The 21,266-nt window shown below is 42.9% G+C and overlaps 1 protein-coding gene, 1 long non-coding RNA gene and 1 pseudogene across 2 annotated transcripts in view; 2 read left to right on the forward strand and 1 right to left on the reverse strand.

Annotated features, from left to right (window-relative positions):
• Positions 1-5,619: 5,619 nt before the first annotated feature.
• Positions 5,620-10,784, forward strand: LOC121014153 (dual specificity protein phosphatase 5-like; annotated as a pseudogene).
• A 515-nt stretch (positions 10,785-11,299) lies between these two features.
• Positions 11,300-13,484, reverse strand: LOC121014141 (uncharacterized). Its single transcript, XR_005783060.1, has 2 exons — positions 13,359-13,484; positions 11,300-11,768 (listed from the first exon to the last, which is right to left on the reverse strand). It is a non-coding gene; the product is annotated as an uncharacterized LOC121014141 (long non-coding RNA).
• Positions 13,485-19,358: 5,874 nt separating this feature from the next.
• Positions 19,359-21,266, forward strand: part of SLC28A3 (solute carrier family 28 member 3) — a 61,380-nt gene continuing 59,472 nt past the window's right edge. The window contains exon 1 of the mRNA XM_040450290.1: positions 19,359-19,572. Coding sequence (XP_040306224.1) covers positions 19,495-19,572 — 78 coding nt within the window. The 5' untranslated portion in view covers positions 19,359-19,494. The remainder of the gene's footprint in view (positions 19,573-21,266) is intronic.

Genomic DNA, 21,266 nt, shown 5'->3' on the forward strand with positions numbered 1-21,266 from the left:
ATGCTAAGTAAAATAAAACAGAGAAAGACAAATGCCATATGCTTTCACTTATATGTGGACTCTAAAAAATGAAACAAATACATCAACAAACAAAAAGCAGAAACAGACCCATACATACAGAAAACAAACTAGTAGTTGCCAGAGTTGGGGAGGGGTGGGGGTGGGCAAAATGCCTGAAGGAGAGTAGGAGATTCAGGCTTCCAGTTGTTGAAAAAGAAAAAATAAAGTACTGAATTCTTAACAATAGAAAGGTATTACCTTGTTTGCCTGTTGTTAAGAATTCTTTCTTCACTGATGGAGAACTTCTGGAGTTTTCCTCCTAGTTAGTGCTGTGCTCTAAGGAAGATCTGGGTAGAAAACCACTTTGCTATCTTGTTTAATCCAGGGGATTAATCCAGGGGATTAAACAAGCAACAGGGGATTTCAACATGTAACAAATAAATAAATCTCAATATGTAACAGTGCAATGGATGATACAGATGAAATTAAATGAGTGAATACCACCTGTGAATTGTAAATTTCGCCACACACCCCCTTCACTCCCTTTTAGCTTGGGAAGATGTGGATGCCCAGACTTCTGCATATCAGCTCTCTTTTTGATCCTTCTATTAATCTTGCTTCAGTTCTTTATATGTAGAGCCAGAGTGCTGCCCTATGTAAATCATTTAAGGATGTAGAGCCTCACTCCAGTATAAAAGGAAAATGCAGTATAAGAGGGGTGTGAAACTTGGAGTGGGTACCTAGGTGGGCCTACCTGGGAAGTGGGCAGATCCCAGGATCCTGGCTTAATTCACCTGGGAAAGCCAGGATGTATAACAGAAGATACATCCCTTGAAGGGGAGGCTTCAAAGGTGGGGGTGGGGGAACTTTGCCTGGATTGGATATAGAAAATGAAGGAGGAGGTAAGAAGATGGAGGTGATGTTCCCGACAGAAATTCCATGTGCAAAGCAGAGCAGGAAAGCTTAGCATGTTCTGGAGGCCACAAGGAGTTCAGCATTGCTGACCAAATCATGCTGGAGAATGGAAGATAATGGAAAGTGGTAGGCAAGGGCCAAGGCCTTCCTTAGCTGGCTCAAGTGTCTTTTTCTGTGAGCAATGGCAAGACCCTGAAGAATATTGGACATGAGAATGACAGGAATGAATGTCATGTATGAAATACTTCTTGGGCAGCCACGTGAAGATAACTAGACAAATGAGAGGCAAGATGTTGGCAAAGAAACTCTGGCTATGGTTTAAGTGAGTATCTGAACTGGGCAGGTGCTGAAGGGTGGAAAGAAAACAGGGGACAGAGAGGGAAAACTGGTGAGTGGTTGGGTATGAGATGTGAGAGCAAATTAACAAGCTAAACTCTCCCTCCAGGCTCTGACTTGGGAAGCAGGGTGAATGGCAATGCCAGGCACAGGTGGAAAAAAATAGGAACCCGAACCTGTTTGGGGGGTTGATTTCCGTTTTAGTCACATTGTTGGAGGTGCCTGTGGGATCATCAGGTGGAGATGTCCAAGGGGCAGTTTCCTAATATGGGTGTGGAGCGCCTGCCACCTGCAAATTTGGGCTCCACCTGTGTCCTTCCCTCATTTCCTCCTTCCCCACCCCACTTCTTATCGATTCCTAAGAATGATGAGAGTTCGAGACCCTTTCCCCAGGAAAACACATCAGTCAGACACACACAGAAGAGACACCTGTTCTCTGCCTGTGCTTCCCCTTGACTCACAAAACTATCAGCTCACAACACTGCTGACACCGGATCTGGGGGCTTTTCCCCCACACCAAGCAATCCTGTGACACCAGCTGGGTGTCCTACAATTTAACTCAATTCTGACACCATCTACCTGGAGATAGTGTCAGATCCCACAGGTGAAGGGCTCAGTCCCACAAGACTGCCCCCCACAGACACACCTCAGATGCCAGTCACAGGTCCAGTTTGTCGTCTGTGCTTCTGACCAATAGACTCTAAACCAGAGGTTTCCACGACCCCCTCGCCAGGTTCAATTAATTTGCCAGAAGGTTCACAGAACTCGGGAAAACAGTTTACTTACTATTTGCCAGTTAATTGGGAAATGATATGATAATAGATACAGGTGAACATCCAGAAAGAAGAGAGGCATACGGCAAGGTATGTGGGAAGGGGTGCAATGCTTCCACGCCCTCCCCCTGCACACCACTCTCCGTGTATGTCTATGTGTACACCAGCCCAGAAGCCTTCTGAACCCCATAATATTGGTGTTTTTATGGAGGCATGATCATATGCAGGACTGATGAATTACTCCATTTCCAGCCCCAGTCCCTCTCTGGAGAATGGGAGTTGGAGATGAAAATCCCAAGCTTCTCATCATGGCAGGTCTTTCTGGTGACTGGCCCCATCCAGGAGCCATCCAGGAGCCCACCCAGAGTCACCTCCATAGAACAAAAGATGGTCCTAGTGCCCTTATCACTTAGAGATTTACACAGGTTTCAAGAACTCTGTGCCAAGAATGGGAACAAAGACCAGATGCATTTTTATTTTCATTTTTATCACAGCATGCATGCAAATGTTTGGATGATTTCAGGAGATACCATGCATTGATCTCATCTAAGAAACTGAGTCACACACCGATGGCAGAGTAAAAGGATCCCAGCCCTAGGGACACCCCAAGGGCGGGTAGGGGAAGGGGAGTCACAAACGCAACTAAGAGGGAGTGGTGAGGGAGGAGGACCGAGGGAAGGGTGGCCAAAGTGCAGGGCAACTGGGCCAGAGAGGGCAGAGAGCCAGTATCAGGCCAGGGAGGGCCAAGGCTTCACGGATTTGCAAGGAGAAGTCGTTGGTGACATTGGTAAAGATTCTGTAATGTGATGAGGCACAAAGAACTAAGAAGTGACCTGCAGATGAAGTGGGTTTAGTGAGTGTAGACTCTTCTCTCAGCTGGTGTCTGATTAGATCTGAGGTCATTATTCCAGAACGGCACAGAGCACCCTGCACACTAACTGCTTCCACCAGCAACACATGACCGGTAACCAATGTTAATTTCAACAGTTCAAGCCTCTTAGGAAATGAAAGTCAGGTTTAAAGTGAGAATACTTTGAAGAAATAGTGAGGAAACAGAGAGCAGTGAGTGGAGAAGAAAAACAAAAGGTACAAAGAGATATGAGTCACAGAGGGAATTATGACTCAGTCTATGTGCATTCATGAGTATTTTCCCTCTAAAGACTAAAAGCTGAGCTCTTTGCTTTCCTATTCTAAATGTGAAATCAGAAATGAATAAACATGCTTGGAGGTGTCATTGAACTTCAGAGACAATATACAAATAAGATGTAATTTCCTCTCAGCAAAGATAGTAGAAACGCATTTGGTTTACAAACTAATTGAAGGAGGAAAAAACAGCTTCAAGATACACACTCATTTAGAGGCACCTGGGTGGCTCAGTAGGTTAAGCATCTGACTTTGACTCAGGTCATGATCTCAGGGTTCATGAGCTCAAGCCCCACATTGGGCTCAGCTCAGATCCTGGAGTTGGCTTGGGCTTCTCTCTCTCCCTCTCTCTCTCTGCCCCTCCCCTGCTCACACTCTGTCTCTCTCTCTCTCTCAAAAATAAATAAAAACATTAAAAAAAAATTTTAAGATACACACTCATTTAAATAATCTACATCTGTAGTGAGGCTAATCCACTAATCATCCTTGCATACATAGATGGCAAGGGTGATTACTGAAAGATGGATAAGGGCAGCAAGGAAACAATGAAAGAAAGAAAGAAAGAAAGAAAGAAAGAAAGAAAGAAAGAAAGAAAGAAAGAAAGAAAGAAAGAAAGAGAAAAGAAAAAGAGAAAAAAGAAAGAGGAAGGAAGGAAGGAAGGAAGGAAGGAAGGAAGGAAGGAAGGAAACTTACTGTATAGAAAGGTGTGAAAAAGCCTGTGTCTTGCTTCCTGGAATTCAAGCTTCCCGCATATAAATTATTAATTCTTCCTAGAACTGCAAGGAAGGGCTCTTTTTTTTCTGGGATGTCACTGAGGGAATCATGTGAACACTGTGCGCATCCACACAGCAGGTCTCCCCTGTACTCCTTCTTGCTCATGGTCTCACAGTACACTCCACACATGGGCCCACGTTGAGGGAGTCTTGGGAACACAGCAGAACTCCTTTGATCAAGACTGCAAGATTTCTTTGCAATTATAAAAGCCTATGAATCTTTTGTTGATTAATTTATAATGACTTATAACTATATTCTTTTTAAAAAATTGTTAATGTTTATTTTTGAGAAAGAGAGGAAGAGAGAATGAGAGTGTGCATGCGCAAGCAGGTGAGGGGCAGAGAGGGAGGGAGACAGAAGATCTGAAGCAGACTCCGATCTGACAGCGCAGAGCCAGCCCCATGCAGGGCTCCAACTCACAAACCCTGAGACCGAGACCTGAGCCCAAGTCAGACGCTGAACCGACTGAGCCACGGAGGGGCCCCTACTTATAACTACATTCTTAATTCTAGGAACAATAACAGCTAACACTTCAATAGCCCTTAGTTATATGCCAAGCATTCATCTGGGCACTTTCCGTATAACCTCAGCCCAATCTTTATAACATGAAAAAAGAGAGACTGGCTGAGTCACTGGCCAAGGTCACACAGCTAATAAGTAACAGAACTGGAACTGAACCCAGGTAATCTGTTCTTAACCACTACCTCCTGTTCTAATCTATATGCTTACCACACAGAAAGTGCAAAAGTAAAATAATAACACCCATGTTCCCACCAGCCAGAACTGGCTACTAACATTTAAGCCAGTTGGTACTATAACATTCCTTTTCTAAAGAATCCAAACAGTGGGGTGCCTGGGTGGCTCAGTCGGTTAAGCGTCCGACTTTGGCTCAGGTCATGATCTCACAGTTTGTGAGTTCAAGCCCTGAACTGGGCTCTGTGCTGACAGCTCAGAGCCTGGAGCCTCCTTCGGATTGTGTGGATCCCTCTCTCTCTGCCCCTCCCCCACTCATGCTGTCTCTATCTCTCATAAATAAAGAAACAAAAAAAAAAAAAATAGAAAGGAAGGAAGAAAGGAAGAATTGAACACACAAACAATTCTGTTGTCAAGGACCCCTTGGCCACGGACCCATCCTTCCTTCTCGTGCTCTGCACTTATTGCCACAAATTTAATTCATATTCTTCCAATCTGATTGGCAGTGGTGCCACGGGCACTTACAGATGAAATGGTCCCCTTTATTTTCACCTGACTGCTGCCTGTCTATTGCTTAAAGACCACTACACTGCAACCCCTCCCACTCAAAACTCCTGCACTTGGGATTGCATTTGAACCAACCAAAAATGAGAGCCATTCTTGAAGCAAAGATTGAGATCGAACTGAAGTACAAGGACTGATAGATAAGGCTCCATCTGGAGAACAGCTTTTAATGCTGAGGCAGATTGTGTGGTAGAACATTCTGGTGGGACAGGGGAAAAGCAAGGAGTCCTTCTATAGATGTTTAAAGAGCTGGACTCCCGTCTCTGCCCTGAAGGCTGCCCGCCACAGACTCCCCCATCTCAGGCAACTGTGACTCCATTCAAGAGCTCAGGCAAAATTTTCTGCACGACCTTTCAGCCCTTTGTCTCAAAGTCCATGTCCCACAGTTCAGGTCACAGATCTTTCTTCGTTTTGCTCGCTGATGACTGCCAGGGGTCTAGAATGGTGAGTAACTCATGATAAGTTCTGAGTAAATATCCGTTAGGGAGTTGGAGATGCCAAAGGAAGACAGGCAACAGCAGGAAAAGCCCAAGTCTTCAAGGCAGACGGCCCAAGTTGGGTTGTCTGGGCAAAACCCAACCTGCTTTGCAGTGTGACACGTATTACACATACTTACATCAGGCCTCACCCACACTCTTAAACAGCTCTGTTGTTTCCCTGACTCAAAACAGTCTTGGGTGGAGACAAGTGAATATACCCATTTGACAGGCTGCAGACATAAGCCCCATATGTTATAAGAGCAATCAATACCCATGCTAATAACTTAGTAAGGATTTGTGAATAACTAAGATAATATACGCCAAGGGTTATCTGTACGCCAGGTACCGCTGTAGGTGTGGGGATGTATGAGCCAGCAAAATAAAGATCTCTGCCTTCGTGGAGGTTACAGTGTAGTAGGGGAAGCAGGCAATCAATGTAGTCCTTGTACTGTTGTATAAGGGGATAAGGGCAAGGGAATTTTTATTCTGGAATAAGAATTATCATTAAAAATTTAAAGGATTTTTCTAATGTTTATTTTATTATTGAAAGAGAGAGACACAGCGCGAGTCGAGGAGGGGCAGAGAGAGAGGGAGACACAGAATCCGAAGCAGGCTCCAAGCTGAGAGCACAGAGCCCGATGCGGGGCTCAAACCCACGAACTGTGAGATCATGACCCGAGCTGAAGTCGGACGACCAACCAACTGAGCCACCCAAGCGCCCCAAATTTAAAGAATTTAGCAAACAAATATTTGTTCACTCAATCCTGGAAGGGATAGAATCAAGGCAGCCCTCTGTTTTATTTTGTAAATTTTAAGAAAAGTAAGGTCAGTGTGCTGTCCCCTGAGTGGGGGAAACATCAAATTTTATCTTATATACGTTGTCCCCTGGGTCATGCTGAATAATACCTTCCTACCAGGTTTGCGTCATCTTTCTCCCTCACATGCCACTCACATGCCACATCGTCCACTCTTTCCACCTCTTTTCTAGGCTCATGATGAGGAAACTGAGTGACTCACTCAGGTTCTGCAGGTGGGTTAGTGATGAAAGAATATGGAGCCTGGGTTCTGACACATTCATAGGTTCTCAAAGTATCCCCTGCTAGAAGTCTAGAATCTCATGGGCTGGACTGGGTTGGGTGAAGGGAGAGGGGAGGTACATAGGTACATATGGCTACAGTATTCATTTATTCAGGAAATAATTATTTACAATAATAATAAAGCTAATATATTGAGTGTTGTAGGGTCCAGCCCTAGTCCAACAATTCCACAAATATCCTTTTTTTTAAGTGTATTTATTTAATTTGAGAGAGAGGGAGAGAGATAGAGCACATGTGCCAGCAGGGGATGGGCAGAGAGAGAGAGGGAGAGAATCTCAAGCAGGCTCCGCCCTGTCAGCACAGAGCCCTATGCAGGGGTCGAACTCAAAAACCATGAGATCATGACCTGAGCCGAAATCAAGAGTTGGATGCTTAACTGACTGATCCACCCAGGCACTCCTTCACAAATATTCTTATTAGATCTTCACAAAACCCTATCAAGTCTAGGAAACTGAGGCTCTGAGATGTTGCATAAACTGCTCAAGATCCCAACCCAGAAGTGAGAGCATCAGGAGAAAAACCAGGCAGTCTCATTTCAGAGCTCTTGAGAAAAAAAGAAACCGTATGCAAATACAAATGCAAAAAAAAATGCAAAAAAAAATACATATGCAAAAAGAGAAGTGATAATACACACTTCATACTATCCCACATCAAAGGCTCATAATAGCTGGCAGACCCACTTAAAAAAATGATGGACCCATTTGCATCAAAACTGGCCTGAGCTCGGGGCACCTGGGTGGCTCAGTCGGTTAGGTGTCTGCCTTTGACTCAGGTCATGATCTCATGGTTCATGAGTTCAAGCCCTGTGTCAGGCTCTGTGCTGACAGCTCAGAGCCTGGAGCTTGCTTCAGATTCTGTGTCTCCCTCTCTCTCTGACCCTCTCCTGCTCATGCTCTGTCTCTCTCTGCCTCTCAAAAATAAATAAACATTGATTTAAAAAAAAACTGGCCTGAGCTCTATTCTGCTACTTCATGGTCCCCTGTGCCACTATGTCACCTGCACGTCGAGACTTTGGCTCCATACAATGTCCAGCTCTTCACCAACTATCCACCAAATAATTTAATGCCAACTGATCATCCTTACTCAAGGAGTCTCCAAATCACACCTTTTGAATCTTACCATTCCTCTTATATATGATGCCTGCATTGTTATGTAAAGTATAGCTCAACTGGGCATTTGGTTACTTACCTTGAAATGCAATTCCTACCAGACAATGTAAAGCCTTCCTTTTCCCCTTAACTACTTTCACAGTAAGGAATTAATCCCGCTTAAGTCACAGCAAATATGAGAGGTGTTGGGGTGCCTGGGTGGCACAGTCGGTTAAGCGTCCGACTTCAGCCAGGTCACGATCTCGCGGTCTGTGAGTTCGAGCCCCGCGTCAGGCTCTGGGCTGATGGCTCAGAGCCTGGAGCCTGTTTCCGATTCTGTGTCTCCCTCTCTCTCTGCCCCTCCCCCGTTCATGCTCTGTCTCTCTCTGTCCCAAAAATAAATAAACGTTGAAAAAAAAATATGAGAGGTGTTTTCTAGAGTTTTCTTTTTAAAAAATCATTATGGACTCATGAATTTTCATGTATTTGATGTCTTTCCACTATAAACATTGCTCTTTTTGGTGTTAAAATCACCTTGACTTGACTTTTTTGGAACCCTTTGCAGATCACTCCTTTAGCCACACCATCAGCCAGGCTTAAAAGCTTCCTTGTTTCCAGCACAAGTTTTAGGTGCACCTGTCAGGTTCCTTTCAGGGGGATAACATAAGGAGTCAAGATCCAGGCCTTCAGAGCTGCTATATAGCTCCTCTCTGCTGCCCCCAGGCTGGGTGCCCGGACAGGGGATTCTATAGTGCAAAAGACGGTCTGAGTCCTCAACTAGAGGTGGGCTACCTAGAGGACTCAGAGGTCTAAGACAGCCCACTGGGGAGCTGAGGACCCAGCAATGTGAAAGAACCAGTCCAAGTTCAGGTGAAAATGCTCCAAGACCAGAACAGAGTCCAGAGGGCCTGGAAGATTTGTAAGCAAGGATGAGAATAGAACAAGGACGAGTCAAGGCCCAGGCGTTTCTGCCCTGTTCCTCCACCAGCGGAAAACAGTGGTGAACAATATCTCAGTGTGTGCAATCCTCAGAAGAGGAAGCAGGGAATAGGATTACTTTTGTTTCAGTTTAGTCATTAAAATCTGCACTGAATGAATGAGTAGAAGTTACCTGGAATTTCTGATAAGTTCTGGATCCTGCTAATGAATGTTAACAAAGCACATAAGTAACAGACTAAAGTTAACAGAAAAACTCAGAAACTGAGGTTTTCTCACCTGAGTTTACATAGTTCTGGCAATTTGTGATTGTGATGGTTTCAATGCATATGTAGAATATAGTCCTTTTCTGCTCATACGTTGTTTCTAGCACAGCAGGTCAAATAGAATAAAATATCAATATTTCACAGTGTCCCCAAATAATAATACAACTTCAGATGTTCTACTACCTGGTTTAAGAGCTCCAATACTATCTCAAGCTTCGCCAATACATGAAATAATTGGGTAGTGATAGGTATGGCTGAAAATGTAATTGAGCTCAAGATGTGATTTAAACATTTACTTTTACACTGAGAGAAAATGTTAGAACAACTTGCATTTGGGCTACCCCCTTAAGTTCTTTAAATTCAATGCCACCAATTTGAAATTTAATGTCACTGTTGGCATTTCTAGAATTATGAGCCATACCACTTGACCAAGTAATGACAAATATTACCATTTCAGGGATACGTTATGTAAGAGGAAACCCCATACCAAAAATCTTAACCTCCATTAATAGCTGAATTTTTGATGTTGTCATTAATATGTCTATCCCAACTCTGAACTAGAATGATATAATTTGCATGAAATCTGCATTTAACTACATAGGAAGAAATATGCAGGATAATGTATAGATTCAAAGTCTTAAAATATATAGATCAGGGCTTCTAGGTGTGGTGAGCAGCTAGTCAGTAGCTGAACATGTCAAGTCTCCTTGGTGTTTCCTTATTATTTTTTAATAATCTCTACCCACAACGTGGGGCCCAAACTCATGACCTTGAGATCAAGTGTGGTGTGCTCTGCTGACTGAGCCAGCCAGGCACCCCATCCTGTAGCTGAATATGCCAGGCAGCACTGAACTCCATCCGCTGGCTGCAGCCCTGAGGACTTCCTCAGAGTGGGATGTGAGACCTTTTACTCAGAATATCCTCAGTGTTATGTGGATGTCCAACCCATTTCACAAGAGAAGACTGCAACAAGAGAGACCTCCTCAGCCAGTGTGGTCAACATCAGCTGAAGGGCAGCCTACTTGCACTCTTGCCTTTTCCTCAACCTCAAAAGTACCTACCAATGCATCCAAGGGCAAGGTCCTCACCAACCTGCTTAGCATGCATCCAAGTACAAGGTCCACACTAACCTGACTACCATGCCTCCAAGTGCAAGGTCCACACCATCCCCCACATCACAGTCTTACTGAATGTCTCACAACAGAGCCCTGAGGCCAGCATGGTCCACCTACACTACAAATGGATCCCTGAGGAAGACAGCTATGTGGCTGACATTAGTTCTCACTTTTAAGAAGCACAGACTTCATTGGACAGTGTTTGGGGAAAGGGAGGCAAGGTTCTTGTCCATTGCAATGCCAGGATCTCCTGTTCACCCAACTCTGCATGGGTTATCTCCTGAAGACCAAGTAACTTGCCTGAAGGAGGCCTTACATTATATCAAGCAGAGAAGTATGATCTCACCCAACTTTGGCCTCATGGGCCAGGTCCTGTAGTATGAATCTGGGATCCTGCCTTCCACAGCCACCCCAGGCTCCCTCCAGCCAAGGGGAGAGAGCTGGCTCTTCATTTACAGACCGTTTGCAGTCACTGAGCCCTGACGTGCAGAGTTCCTACCGCACACACCCTACCTCGGTGCTGCACCAGTGCCCACCCACTCAATGGGAGTCCATGGGCACAGACACATCCTGCTAAAGCTAGGATGGGGGGACCAGCCCAGCCTCAAGAGCAACTGTAATTTTCTTTCTCACTCATGTACATTTCATACCTGTGTAATACTAAAGACCTCACTCTGTTGCCCTGCCCCAGTGGGATAGTGAGCAGTCACCAGGCTTGCAGTCAAACTTCAGACTAACCTCAGGGATAGGTCCTCAAGGCTGAAGGAAGGGCCAAGTCGCTATAAGAGCACAGTGAGCACTGACTCCTGTTCTTCCAGCCCCCTGCATTCTCAGGGCTGCCCAATCTCTGCACCTAAAGTTACCTTCTCACTCCAAGCATAAGGTAGCAAATACCTGCAGCAACAGGGAAGAAAGCAGTTGCTAGACCAGGAGAAAAAAACAGTCACAAGAACAATTCATTCTGAAGGAAGCATAATTGCAATCTTAGTTTTCAAATTTGGCAGCCTCGGTATCAGTCTCTGTTGCTTCAGGACATAACATGTTCACCATCCAAGAAAGTAATCCTACAGGGTTTATAGGGACATCATATATATGCTGATTTGACCCCTCAAATTTTTTGAGATTCCCTCTTGAGTCCAACAGAGGCAGTTGGTTGAAGTAGCAAGACATTGACATGCTGAGTTTCCTTTTCCTTAGAGGCTCTTTCCTGAACTTGAACTTTGGCATAATTCTTATTCACATTTGGGCATTTCTCTTTGCACGACTCCTCAAAGACACTCTTGTGTCATTTGAAAAGCATTCTTCAGACCATAGACCGAAAACGATCCCTTTGAGGTGGCGACGGTGGATGCCAAGAGAAAAAGGGTACCTACTGTGTATTCCGGGTCAGTGGTGTTGAAGACAGAAATGACAGGTTTCCCCAGCTTATGGTCCTGATGTGCTTGTCCCATCTCCTGTGACACACTTGCTTTCTTCCCTGCCCCTGGGGGTCATCGTCAAGCTACTGACTCCGGCACTCACAGATCTCACAGTGTGGTGCTACTTTTTTGTCTGTGGGCTATTTCTCCAGGGGAAAAGGCAGTCATTTCCTAAAATCCATATGAATGGGAAGAAAAGCACTGTTATTGGTTTTTGTTTTCCATATGCAAAATAAAACTAGTAAAAGAGGAAATATATATATATATATATATATATATACACATATATATATAATTAACCATTTCACTGTCTACATACATAACTGAGGCTAAATTTATACATTTGTATGTATGAATAATTCATAAAACATCTATTTTTATAACTTTTTACTACTCATCTCAAACTTACAGAAAAGTTGCAAGAATAACAAAAACTCCCATAACTTAATCAGATTCAGCATTAACACATTGTCTAATTTGCTTTTTTAAATTTTCTCATATACTCATATACATTTACCTGTCATTGGTTTTTTTCCTAAGCCCATTCAGGAATAAATTACAGACATCATGCCCTTCTATTCCTAAAGACCCAATGTCTACCTAAAGACATTCCCTTACATGACACAATATAGTTATGAAGATGAAGAAATTTAACACTGACACATGCTGTGACCAAAATTCAAACATGGTCAATTTGTCCCTGTATTGTCCTTTCTAACACTGGTCTAGGACCCACTCTAGGATGATATGTTGCATTTATTCACCCTGTATCTTTGGTATCCTATAATGTGAAATGGCCTCTCTGCCTTCATTGCCTCCCAAGACCTTAACAATTTTTAAAAATACAGGCCAGTTATTTTGTAAAATATCTTGTGATTGATTATAACATCCTTATTATTACATTCAAGTTATACATTTGGGGCAGAAGTATCACAGAAGTGATCGGTCTTCTGTGCAGCCTATCAGGAGGCACGTGATGTAGCTTTGTCCCATTCTTCTTTTTTTTTTTTTTTTTTTTTTTTTTTTTGCTTTGTCCCATTCTTGATGACCATTTGGTTAAGATGGCATCTTTCAGGTGCCACAATTATTAAATTTCAACATTATAAATGCTCTTCTCATCAAAATTTTCCAACTAGGTTTAACACCTGTTCATGATTCTTGCCATCATGGTTACAAAATGATAAAGAAAACACTTTTGAGTGTTTTCTTTTCCAGAAATTGCAATGTTCCCCCCCCCCCCATAACAGCCTTGTTTAACTAACCATCCCAAACCACCCACCATTCCCTCATGAACTATGTCTTGTTTTCTCATCTGTGAAAAGGGACAGTGAGTGTTTCCCACAAGAGAATGACCAGCACTGTGGCCCTTAGAGAGTGATACCTAAGTGTTCAAACCTTGGGCTGGGTCCATGGACCTTTAAATCACACAAGACCAACTCACCTGATCACATCAAAAGAATGCAGCTGGCACTACCGCCAACCACTCTTATGGGTGAGAACTGGGGAAATTTTACACACAGACCCAGCCCAGTATGAAGCTTTTCTGCAGACCACTCACACAGCTGTCTTTCTCTGAACAAACAGAATAAAGGGGAAGATGTTTATCTCTGGAAATCTCAAGACTCAAGAATCCTAGACTCAAGAATGGGCTTCCTGGAGAGCCATTGGTCACCCACAAGGGCTACATTGCCATTACCATAACCCAGGCAAAAATCACTGCTTCTTCGTCACTCTCTTAGTTAACCTTATTTAACCACTTACCCTACTAGACACTTAGCAGGCTCTAGAGGTCCACTCTGAGTTGCTTTCTGGGAAGTGACTGGCAAGTTTTCCTTGGAATCTTGAGAATGTACACTCTTACTCTCCAGTGTGAACCACTTTCCACAGCAGGCCTGTTGTAAGATAGATAGAACTATAAACCTCATTTTTCAGGTAACCACAGACGTTTAGAGAGATTACTGGTAAGTAACTTGCCTGAACTTCTAGCTAGTTAGTATTAGTAAGAGTCAAAGCCTTGATTGGAAGCTGAACTGAGTCCAGAGTCTGCACTCTATTTTTTTTAATGTTGTATTATTATTATTTTGAGAGACAGAGAGACACAGAGCACAAGTGGGGAGGGGAAGAGAGAGACACACACACACAGAATCCAAAGCAGGCTCCAGGCTCTGAGCTATCAGCACAGAGCCTGACGCAGAGCTCAAACTCACGAGCCATGAGATCATAACCTCAGCCAAAGTCAGATGCTTAACCGACTGAGCCACCCAGGCACACCCAGAGTCTGTACCCTTAACTCCTATGTTATACTAGTCCAAAATAAACTCACAGATTGTTCTTGGTGGGACCAGAAGCAGGGTGAGCTGAGCAAGGTGCCTAGGATGCCAAATTTAAGAAGGCTGTCACTACTCTCAGGTGCTGATCCTACACTTGCAAGGCACTGAGAGGAGTGGCTTGTTAAACTTTGTACCCTAGGCTCTTTGTTTACCTCACCCCCCTCCCAGCCCTGGTTCTTGGGGAGAGCTGGCCAGTGTGAACTCATCTCACTAACAACTCATTGTGCAACTCACAAGTATCTCTGGGCTACACGGAATGTAAAGATTTCAGTTTTCTTCCTTTGAGCAATGGACAAGCTATTTAGCCTTGAGCCTATTCTGTCCCAGAGCACTGAAGAGAGAGCAGGGACTAAGATGGCTAAAGCCCTCCCATAGCTTGTAGCCCAAACATTCATTTCCAGTGGAATCAATATGGCAGACCAATACTTGGGCCTTCTAACAAATCTCCTCAACTAAGCATTGGCACATTTTTTGAGGATTTCAAAGTACACAGACGGATGAAACTCTGCTATCATGACAACCGTATCATTTCTCCATTTTATTCACTTTTTTGCATTTAGCATAGTTGTGGTTTGCTTTCCCCACTGATAGAATGAGCACTTTTGGGTATTAACTCGGTTGTGCTTCCCCTGAGTTTTATTTCTTTACAGAACTTAGAACTCTAATAGAGGCATGGGCTCGAATTAGACTTTGCCACTTATTAATGTTCTTGGAAAAATCAATTTGTGTCCCTGAGCCTCAGGTGTTTCATCTGTGAAATGGGGATGTTAATACCTCATTTGCAGAGTTGTTCTGAAGACAAAATGGAAACAACATAAGTACTTAAAAGGCACATGGCAGTGCTCCACAGACACTAGTTCTCTCCCTTTCTTTATTGGTCTGCATTTGGGCCAAGGTCATCCTTCCCAGGATTTTAACTAAAGTGGTACAGACATGGGCACCTGGCTGGCTCAGTCAGGAGACCATGTGACTCTTGATCTTGGGGTCATGAGTTTGAGCCCCTCATTGGGCATAGAGATTAGTTAAAAAAATAAAAATAGGGTGCCTGGTTGGGTGACTCAATCAGTTGAACCTCCTACTTTGGCTCAGGTCATGATCTCATGCTTCGTGAGTTCAAGCCCCACATGGGCTCGCTACTGTCAGTAGCCCACTTCAGATCCTCTGTCCCCCTCTCTGTGTGCCTCTCCCCCATTCATGCTCTCTATGTCTCTCTTCCTGTCTCTCTTTGTCTCAAGAATAAATAAACATTAAAAAATAAAATACAAATACAAATATAAATTAAAAAATAAAGTGATATAGACAGCCAAACAATCTTAAGTCACAGGTATTACTCAGGTTGCATATCTTCTGACCGATCTCTGACTACTATAAATGCTATGGCTGGCCTCTTCTAGTACCCCGAACAGTAGGAGTGTTGAAAAGCAAAAGGGATTTTTTTTTGTTGGAAAAACGTCCCGAAGTATTTCTTATCTCAAATATACATTATTGTTTTGGGTTTTTTTCTCATGAATGATCTGAATAGTTACAGTTGGTTAATTAGGTTAAGCTTTGTAAGCATCCCAGGATTACATTTTTGGTTTATTAAACTATAAAATGTATAAACAAATGTTAATCTGTAATACATGAAATGTTCCTTGGGGGAGAACAGCAGGGAGCAGATAAAACTCATGCTATAACATATTATACATCATTCTTAACATGGGACAAATGTTACACACGATTTTTAACAATTAATTTTACTCCTTTTGGAAGCACTGTCACCAAAAGAGTGACCTTAGTATAGAATTTCATGCACAAGGCAAGATACATTGTCATGTATTTCATTTTCTTTTTACTTTCATTTTTTTTTAATTTTTAAAAAATATTTATTTATTTTTGAGAGAGAAAGACAGAGCATGAGCAGAGGAGGGGCAAAGAGAGTGGGAGAATCAGAATCTAAAGCAGGCTCCAGGCTCTGAGCTGTCAGCATAGAGCCCAACGTAAGGCTCGAACTCAGACTGCGAGATCATGACCTGAGCTGAAGTCAGACACTTAACCAACTGAGCCACCCAGGCACCCCATTTTACTTTCACATTTTTAATAAATTTGGAGGAGCTTGAGGTTATTTTCATTTGCTTTTCTTGAATGAGATTGTCCACACAACCCATGGGTTTTGTGGGTTCGGAAGCTAACTCTTGGGGAATGGAATATAGAAATTATTTGATTAAAAATCCCAGTAATTTGGTCACTACACAATGATTTCAAAGTTTAAAATTGAGTTTGAGGGACACTACGAAAACAGCTGAGACTCAGAAGAGTTAAGGGATCATTCCTTTGGCCTTTGGCACAACTTATTCCTTACAAATAATGATTCTGCATGACTGGGGAATGATTTAAAATGTAGTCTTGTAAAGTTGAAAGGGTCCTTCACCTCATTTTCTGATCATGATTTCCATGTCCAAATTGGGAAAAATGAGCCATCACTTCTACCAAGGTACCAATCATTTTAAGCGATAGCCCCATAACTCAAGTTAATTCTTAGGCTGCAAAGAAAGTCTGAATTTTCATTAGTTCTTAAAGATCTTAACTATAGGTTTCAGATAGATAGCATTTTAAGTCCAAACTTCCCTGTAACTGACCATCATTTTTATGTTTTAGCATCACAGTTGTATGTGTAATTTATTCTAAGTAGGTCTCCGTGTTTCCTTTTCACTGGTGTAGATGGAGTATGGAAGGGGCAGGTCACTGTGTCTTTTAATCAACACTATACAGTGCTCTTGCTTGCACAGTGACGTGTTCTCAAATACTCTTGCACTCTTCAAACTAACGGGCTTAACAGCCTAGGGACAGAGAAAACACTGGATTGTGCATTTTAAAAGGTTCATAAAAGCGTATCGGCAGGAATTTCAGGTATTTGAGCCAAGCTTCTGCACTTATAACCGTAAGTGACAATAAACGGGTTTTTTCCCCCCTCCAGAGAGTAAAAATCTTCTGTAAACCTGAACCAGATTGAGTCTTTGAGTTCATGACAGTTCTTGATATCTAACGGCAGCAACTGGTTTTTTCCAACAACTTTACAATGAAAGTTTCCCATATCGGGGCACCTGGATGGCTCAGTCAGATAAGCATCCAACCTCAGCTCAGGTCATGATCTTGCAGTCCGTGGGTCCGAGACCCACATCAGGCTCTGTGCTGACAGCTCGGAGCCTGGAGCCTGCTTCAGATTCTCTGTCTCCCTCTATCTCTGCCCTTCCCCTGCTCTCTCTCTCTTTCTCTCAAAAATAAATAAACATTAAAAAAGAATTTTTAAAGAAAGCTTCCCATATTATCTACTTTCTGTTTATCTGCACCCCTCTTGATCACTTCCAATGGGACTTTTTGCATTGGGTTACATGGCAACAACTTATTATGGCATACCACAATTATGGGGGAGAACTGGTAAAAATTCCTAAGTCTCCATTCATCAGTGAGAATCATTAAAGAAGGAAAGCATAAAGAAAGCTCCGATGGTGTTGATAAATGGTGAGGACTTCGACCAGGGTTCCACAAGCACACAGTGAGAAGTCAGAGATCACCTTTTCCATGCTGCCAATATGGTGGGGATTTTGGGGAGAGACTGACCTGACCACCAGTCTGGTGGGGGTGCTATGCCTTCCTATGTAGGGTGCGATATATCACCTGCTCAATGACAGGTGTACCTGGCCTCAGGGAGAAAGCCTGTCCCTAAAGCACATGCCCACTACTGTTCAGAGATCATTGTGCCTTTTCTTTTTAACGTTTTAAGATAAGCATTACCTTATCACAATTTTATTATGTGCCAGGCACCATTCCATGTGTTTTTAAGTCTATTATCCCATTTTGTCATCTCAGTAATATACAGTGTGAAACAGAACTATTATGTCCATTTTATAGATGAGGTATTGAGGCACAGAGAACACAGTACCTTGCCCAAATTCAACGTGGTTAGTAAGTCAGGGATCCACACAGATTTTCTGTAAAGAGCCAGGTAATGAATATCTTGGACTTCCAGCCATGCAGTCTCTGTAACAATCACCCAGATCTACTCTTGTGGGGCAACAGCAGCCATAAATGATACACAAGGGGATGGGCATGTTCGTGTTCCAACAAAATTTTATTTCTGGGGCCTGCAATTTGCATGTGTTGTATAGTTTGCATGTGTCATGAAATATTCGTTCTTTCGAATTTTCCCAACCACTTAAAAATCTAAAAGCCATTCTTAGCTCTTGGGCTTTATGTTTAAAAATATGTCACTGGCAGGGCACCTGGTGGTTCAGTCGGTTAAGTGTCCGACTTCGGCTCAGGTCATGATCTCCTGGTTCATGAGTTCTGGCCCTGCTGTGCCGGGACTCTGTGCTGACAGCTCAGAGCCTGAAGCCTGCTACGGATTCTGTGTCTGCCTCTGCCTCTGCCCTCCCCCGCTTGTGCTCCGTCTCTGTCTCTGTCTCTCTCTCTCTCTCTCAAAAAATAAATATTAAAAAAAATTTTTTTAAATAAAAACTAAAAATAAACAGCTGGCTGGGTTTAGTTAGCTCTTGAGCTGTGGTAAGTTGTAGAGCCAGGATTTGAACCCAGGCAATGTGGTTCCAGTGAGCTTTTAATTATTATATAGTCTCTATCATGATAATAATAATAAATCATGGTCTTTATAGAAAACTCAGCAAAGAAAGAGCAAATAAAAACCAGGCATAAAAACCACAACCCAGAAATAATCATAATTACATTTGGTATTTTCTTCTATTCTTTTATCTACTGTATGCAGTATTCCATTTATTAATTCTAGCTTTTCACTTATCATTAGCATTTTTCACATTTCCTCAGAGGCCACACAACTATATTCATTTTAAATGTACTAGGGGAAACTGCTATTTGAAAGAATCTTATAGCTAATAATTTCCTAAAGTGAAGAATCCTTTTATTAAGTGAGCAGTTGGTCACGTTCCATTTATCTGCTGCATATTTGCATTTCTAGGAATTGGTTTTTTAAAAGCAAACCGATCTGTAGACAGGGATGTAGTAAAAAGACTTTGATTTGACTTCTCACTGTCCCTTTATTAGCCAAGTGACCCTGAGCAAATTGTTGACTTTACTTTATCACATCTCAGTTTTTGCTTGTCCTGAAGATAAATCAAAACAACCGTATACAAAGTACTGAACACGGACCTAGCAGAGAATAGTGGTCAATTGGTAGCAGCCAGCCCTTATGTTCCTTGCCACCCCACACCATTCCTAGTCCCCAATACCACCCACAGGAAGTAGATTATTTGACTCGTGACTGTTGAGAAAGTGTCTTTTTCTGCTCTGTGTACTGAGTTTTCCAAAGTAAAAATGGGCCAGCAATCCTAAACGGGAAGATTAATGAGGTGGGTGGACCTGAACTGGAGGCCACACCCCACCCACCTATCACTCCTGCTCCGCCCCACAGATTCTTAAGTTTTCAAATGTAAGCCGTGCCCAGGTTCCTACAACAGCAGGTGGCATTCTGACATCAGCCGAGGCTGATGTTCCTTCAGGTACGGAGGAAACTCTAGACCAGACACCTGAAAAGAATTCAGAGCCCAACCAATGCCATGAGCAGCGAAGACTTCGTGGAGCTGAAGAGTAGGACGGCCGCCAGAGCGGAGGGCTACAGCAACACTGGCTTCCAGGTGAGCGGAAGTTTTATCTTGTGTTTGAGACCAAGTAAATGGACACAGTGCTCATTTCTCGCAACCTTGGCAAATTCCCAGACAAAACCAGTGGGGTTCTTGGAACACAATAAGAGTTTTTCATGACACTCTTTAAACCTATGATTTTTTCCTTTTGGGCTGACAAACCTGAAAAGTCTCTTTTAGTACAACTTGTTTTGATCCCTAACTTGCCCTGTCACTTAGAAACAAGATTGTCTTCTCAGGCTTTTGTTTCAGGTTCACAAGCCCTGCCAATATTTTCCAAAGAGCTGGTAAGAAGGAAAGAATGGAGAGACTCCAGATCCTGGATGTAGGGAGCACTTCAGGCTTTCTTTCTCTTACACCACCTCCCAAAGCACCTGTCAGATGGGAGCCTGGGTGCCCGCCCCAGTGCAGCCGGGTTATGCAAAACAGTCTCATGTCATCAACCAAAACTCACTGAGTGATTAATGCTGCTTAACTTGGAACTGGGTGCTGCAGAGGCCTAAAAAGAGTCCTGTCACAGGGAAACACCAGCCTGTTCTGACTGGCTCTGGGATGAGAGTTTTTCAGGGATGTCCCTAGCTGTGCTTCCTTTCCTAAGCTGACTTGGGAGCCCACACAAACAGGTGTCAGCAATCTGTTGGGATTCAGAATCACCAAAAAGGCAAAACAAACTTTTAGGCACTAACAAAGGAGGGAACAAGGAAGGTAAAAGAGCTTTGGCACAAGTCCTAAATCTTTTACCCACATGTGACTGTAACTTCCTTGAGCTTCAGTTCAGTTGTCTACACAGTGGTCACACTGAACTTCATCTCATAGATCATAAGTGTAAGGGAGGAAAAGTCTTTTCCTCTACTCTCTTAGATTCAGCACCTGAGATCTGCAAATTAAACTGAGAAATGGCAGATTAACCAGAGAAAGCTATACAAATTTTATTAATATTCTTCATTTTGTATTCATGCAGCCTCACAGAAAATAAATGAAAAATTCAAAGAAACATTAAGACTCAGGGTCTTATGTACCATTTTAACAAAGGACAAAAAAATTGTGGAGCAGTGATTAGACCAAAAAAAGAGAGGTTAAGCTCTTAGGGCCAAGAAATTATGGGAAAGTGATGAGGAAAGACATGGGGGCAGCTAATGGGAGATAAGGTTTGGCAGTGAGGTTTATGCAATCTTAGCACCATCTCTGTTTCCAGTGACAAGTGTTGTTCTCCTCTGCCTGTTATGGGACACCTACACAAGGGAAAGTTCGTCCCTGCTCTAGACACAGAGAGAAAAAATGAAGAGCTCTTTCTGTGTTTGTTTTTTCTCAGTTGCCTTCAGCTCAAGATAATTCTCATCCCAAAGTGGTAGATTGGGGGGCAGCATGTCCTGATTCCCCTCATAAGGGTTAAATGAGAAAAAAGCATAAAGCAGAGGGCCTTTTATGGCTCAAAAGAATAGAAGGGCTAGAATGGAATAGAGTCAAAGTGAGTATGACAGCAAGACAAAGATGTCTGCAAGGGAGGCGGGTCCATGTCACCAGCAACTGGTAGCCCAGTCAGTGAGGAGGACACACACATCCACCAAAGATAGTCCTCTTTTCTATCCCTCATTCTCTTCCATGAAAAGAAAAGGAAAAGAAAGGAAAGGAAAGGGAAGGAAAGAAAAGAAAAGAAAAGAAAAGAAAAGAAAAGAAAAGAAAAGAAA

Source organism: Herpailurus yagouaroundi, unplaced genomic scaffold, assembly GCF_014898765.1.
Source record: "Herpailurus yagouaroundi ecotype Mexico unplaced genomic scaffold, PumYag 201, whole genome shotgun sequence".
NCBI lineage: Eukaryota > Metazoa > Chordata > Mammalia > Carnivora > Felidae > Herpailurus > Herpailurus yagouaroundi.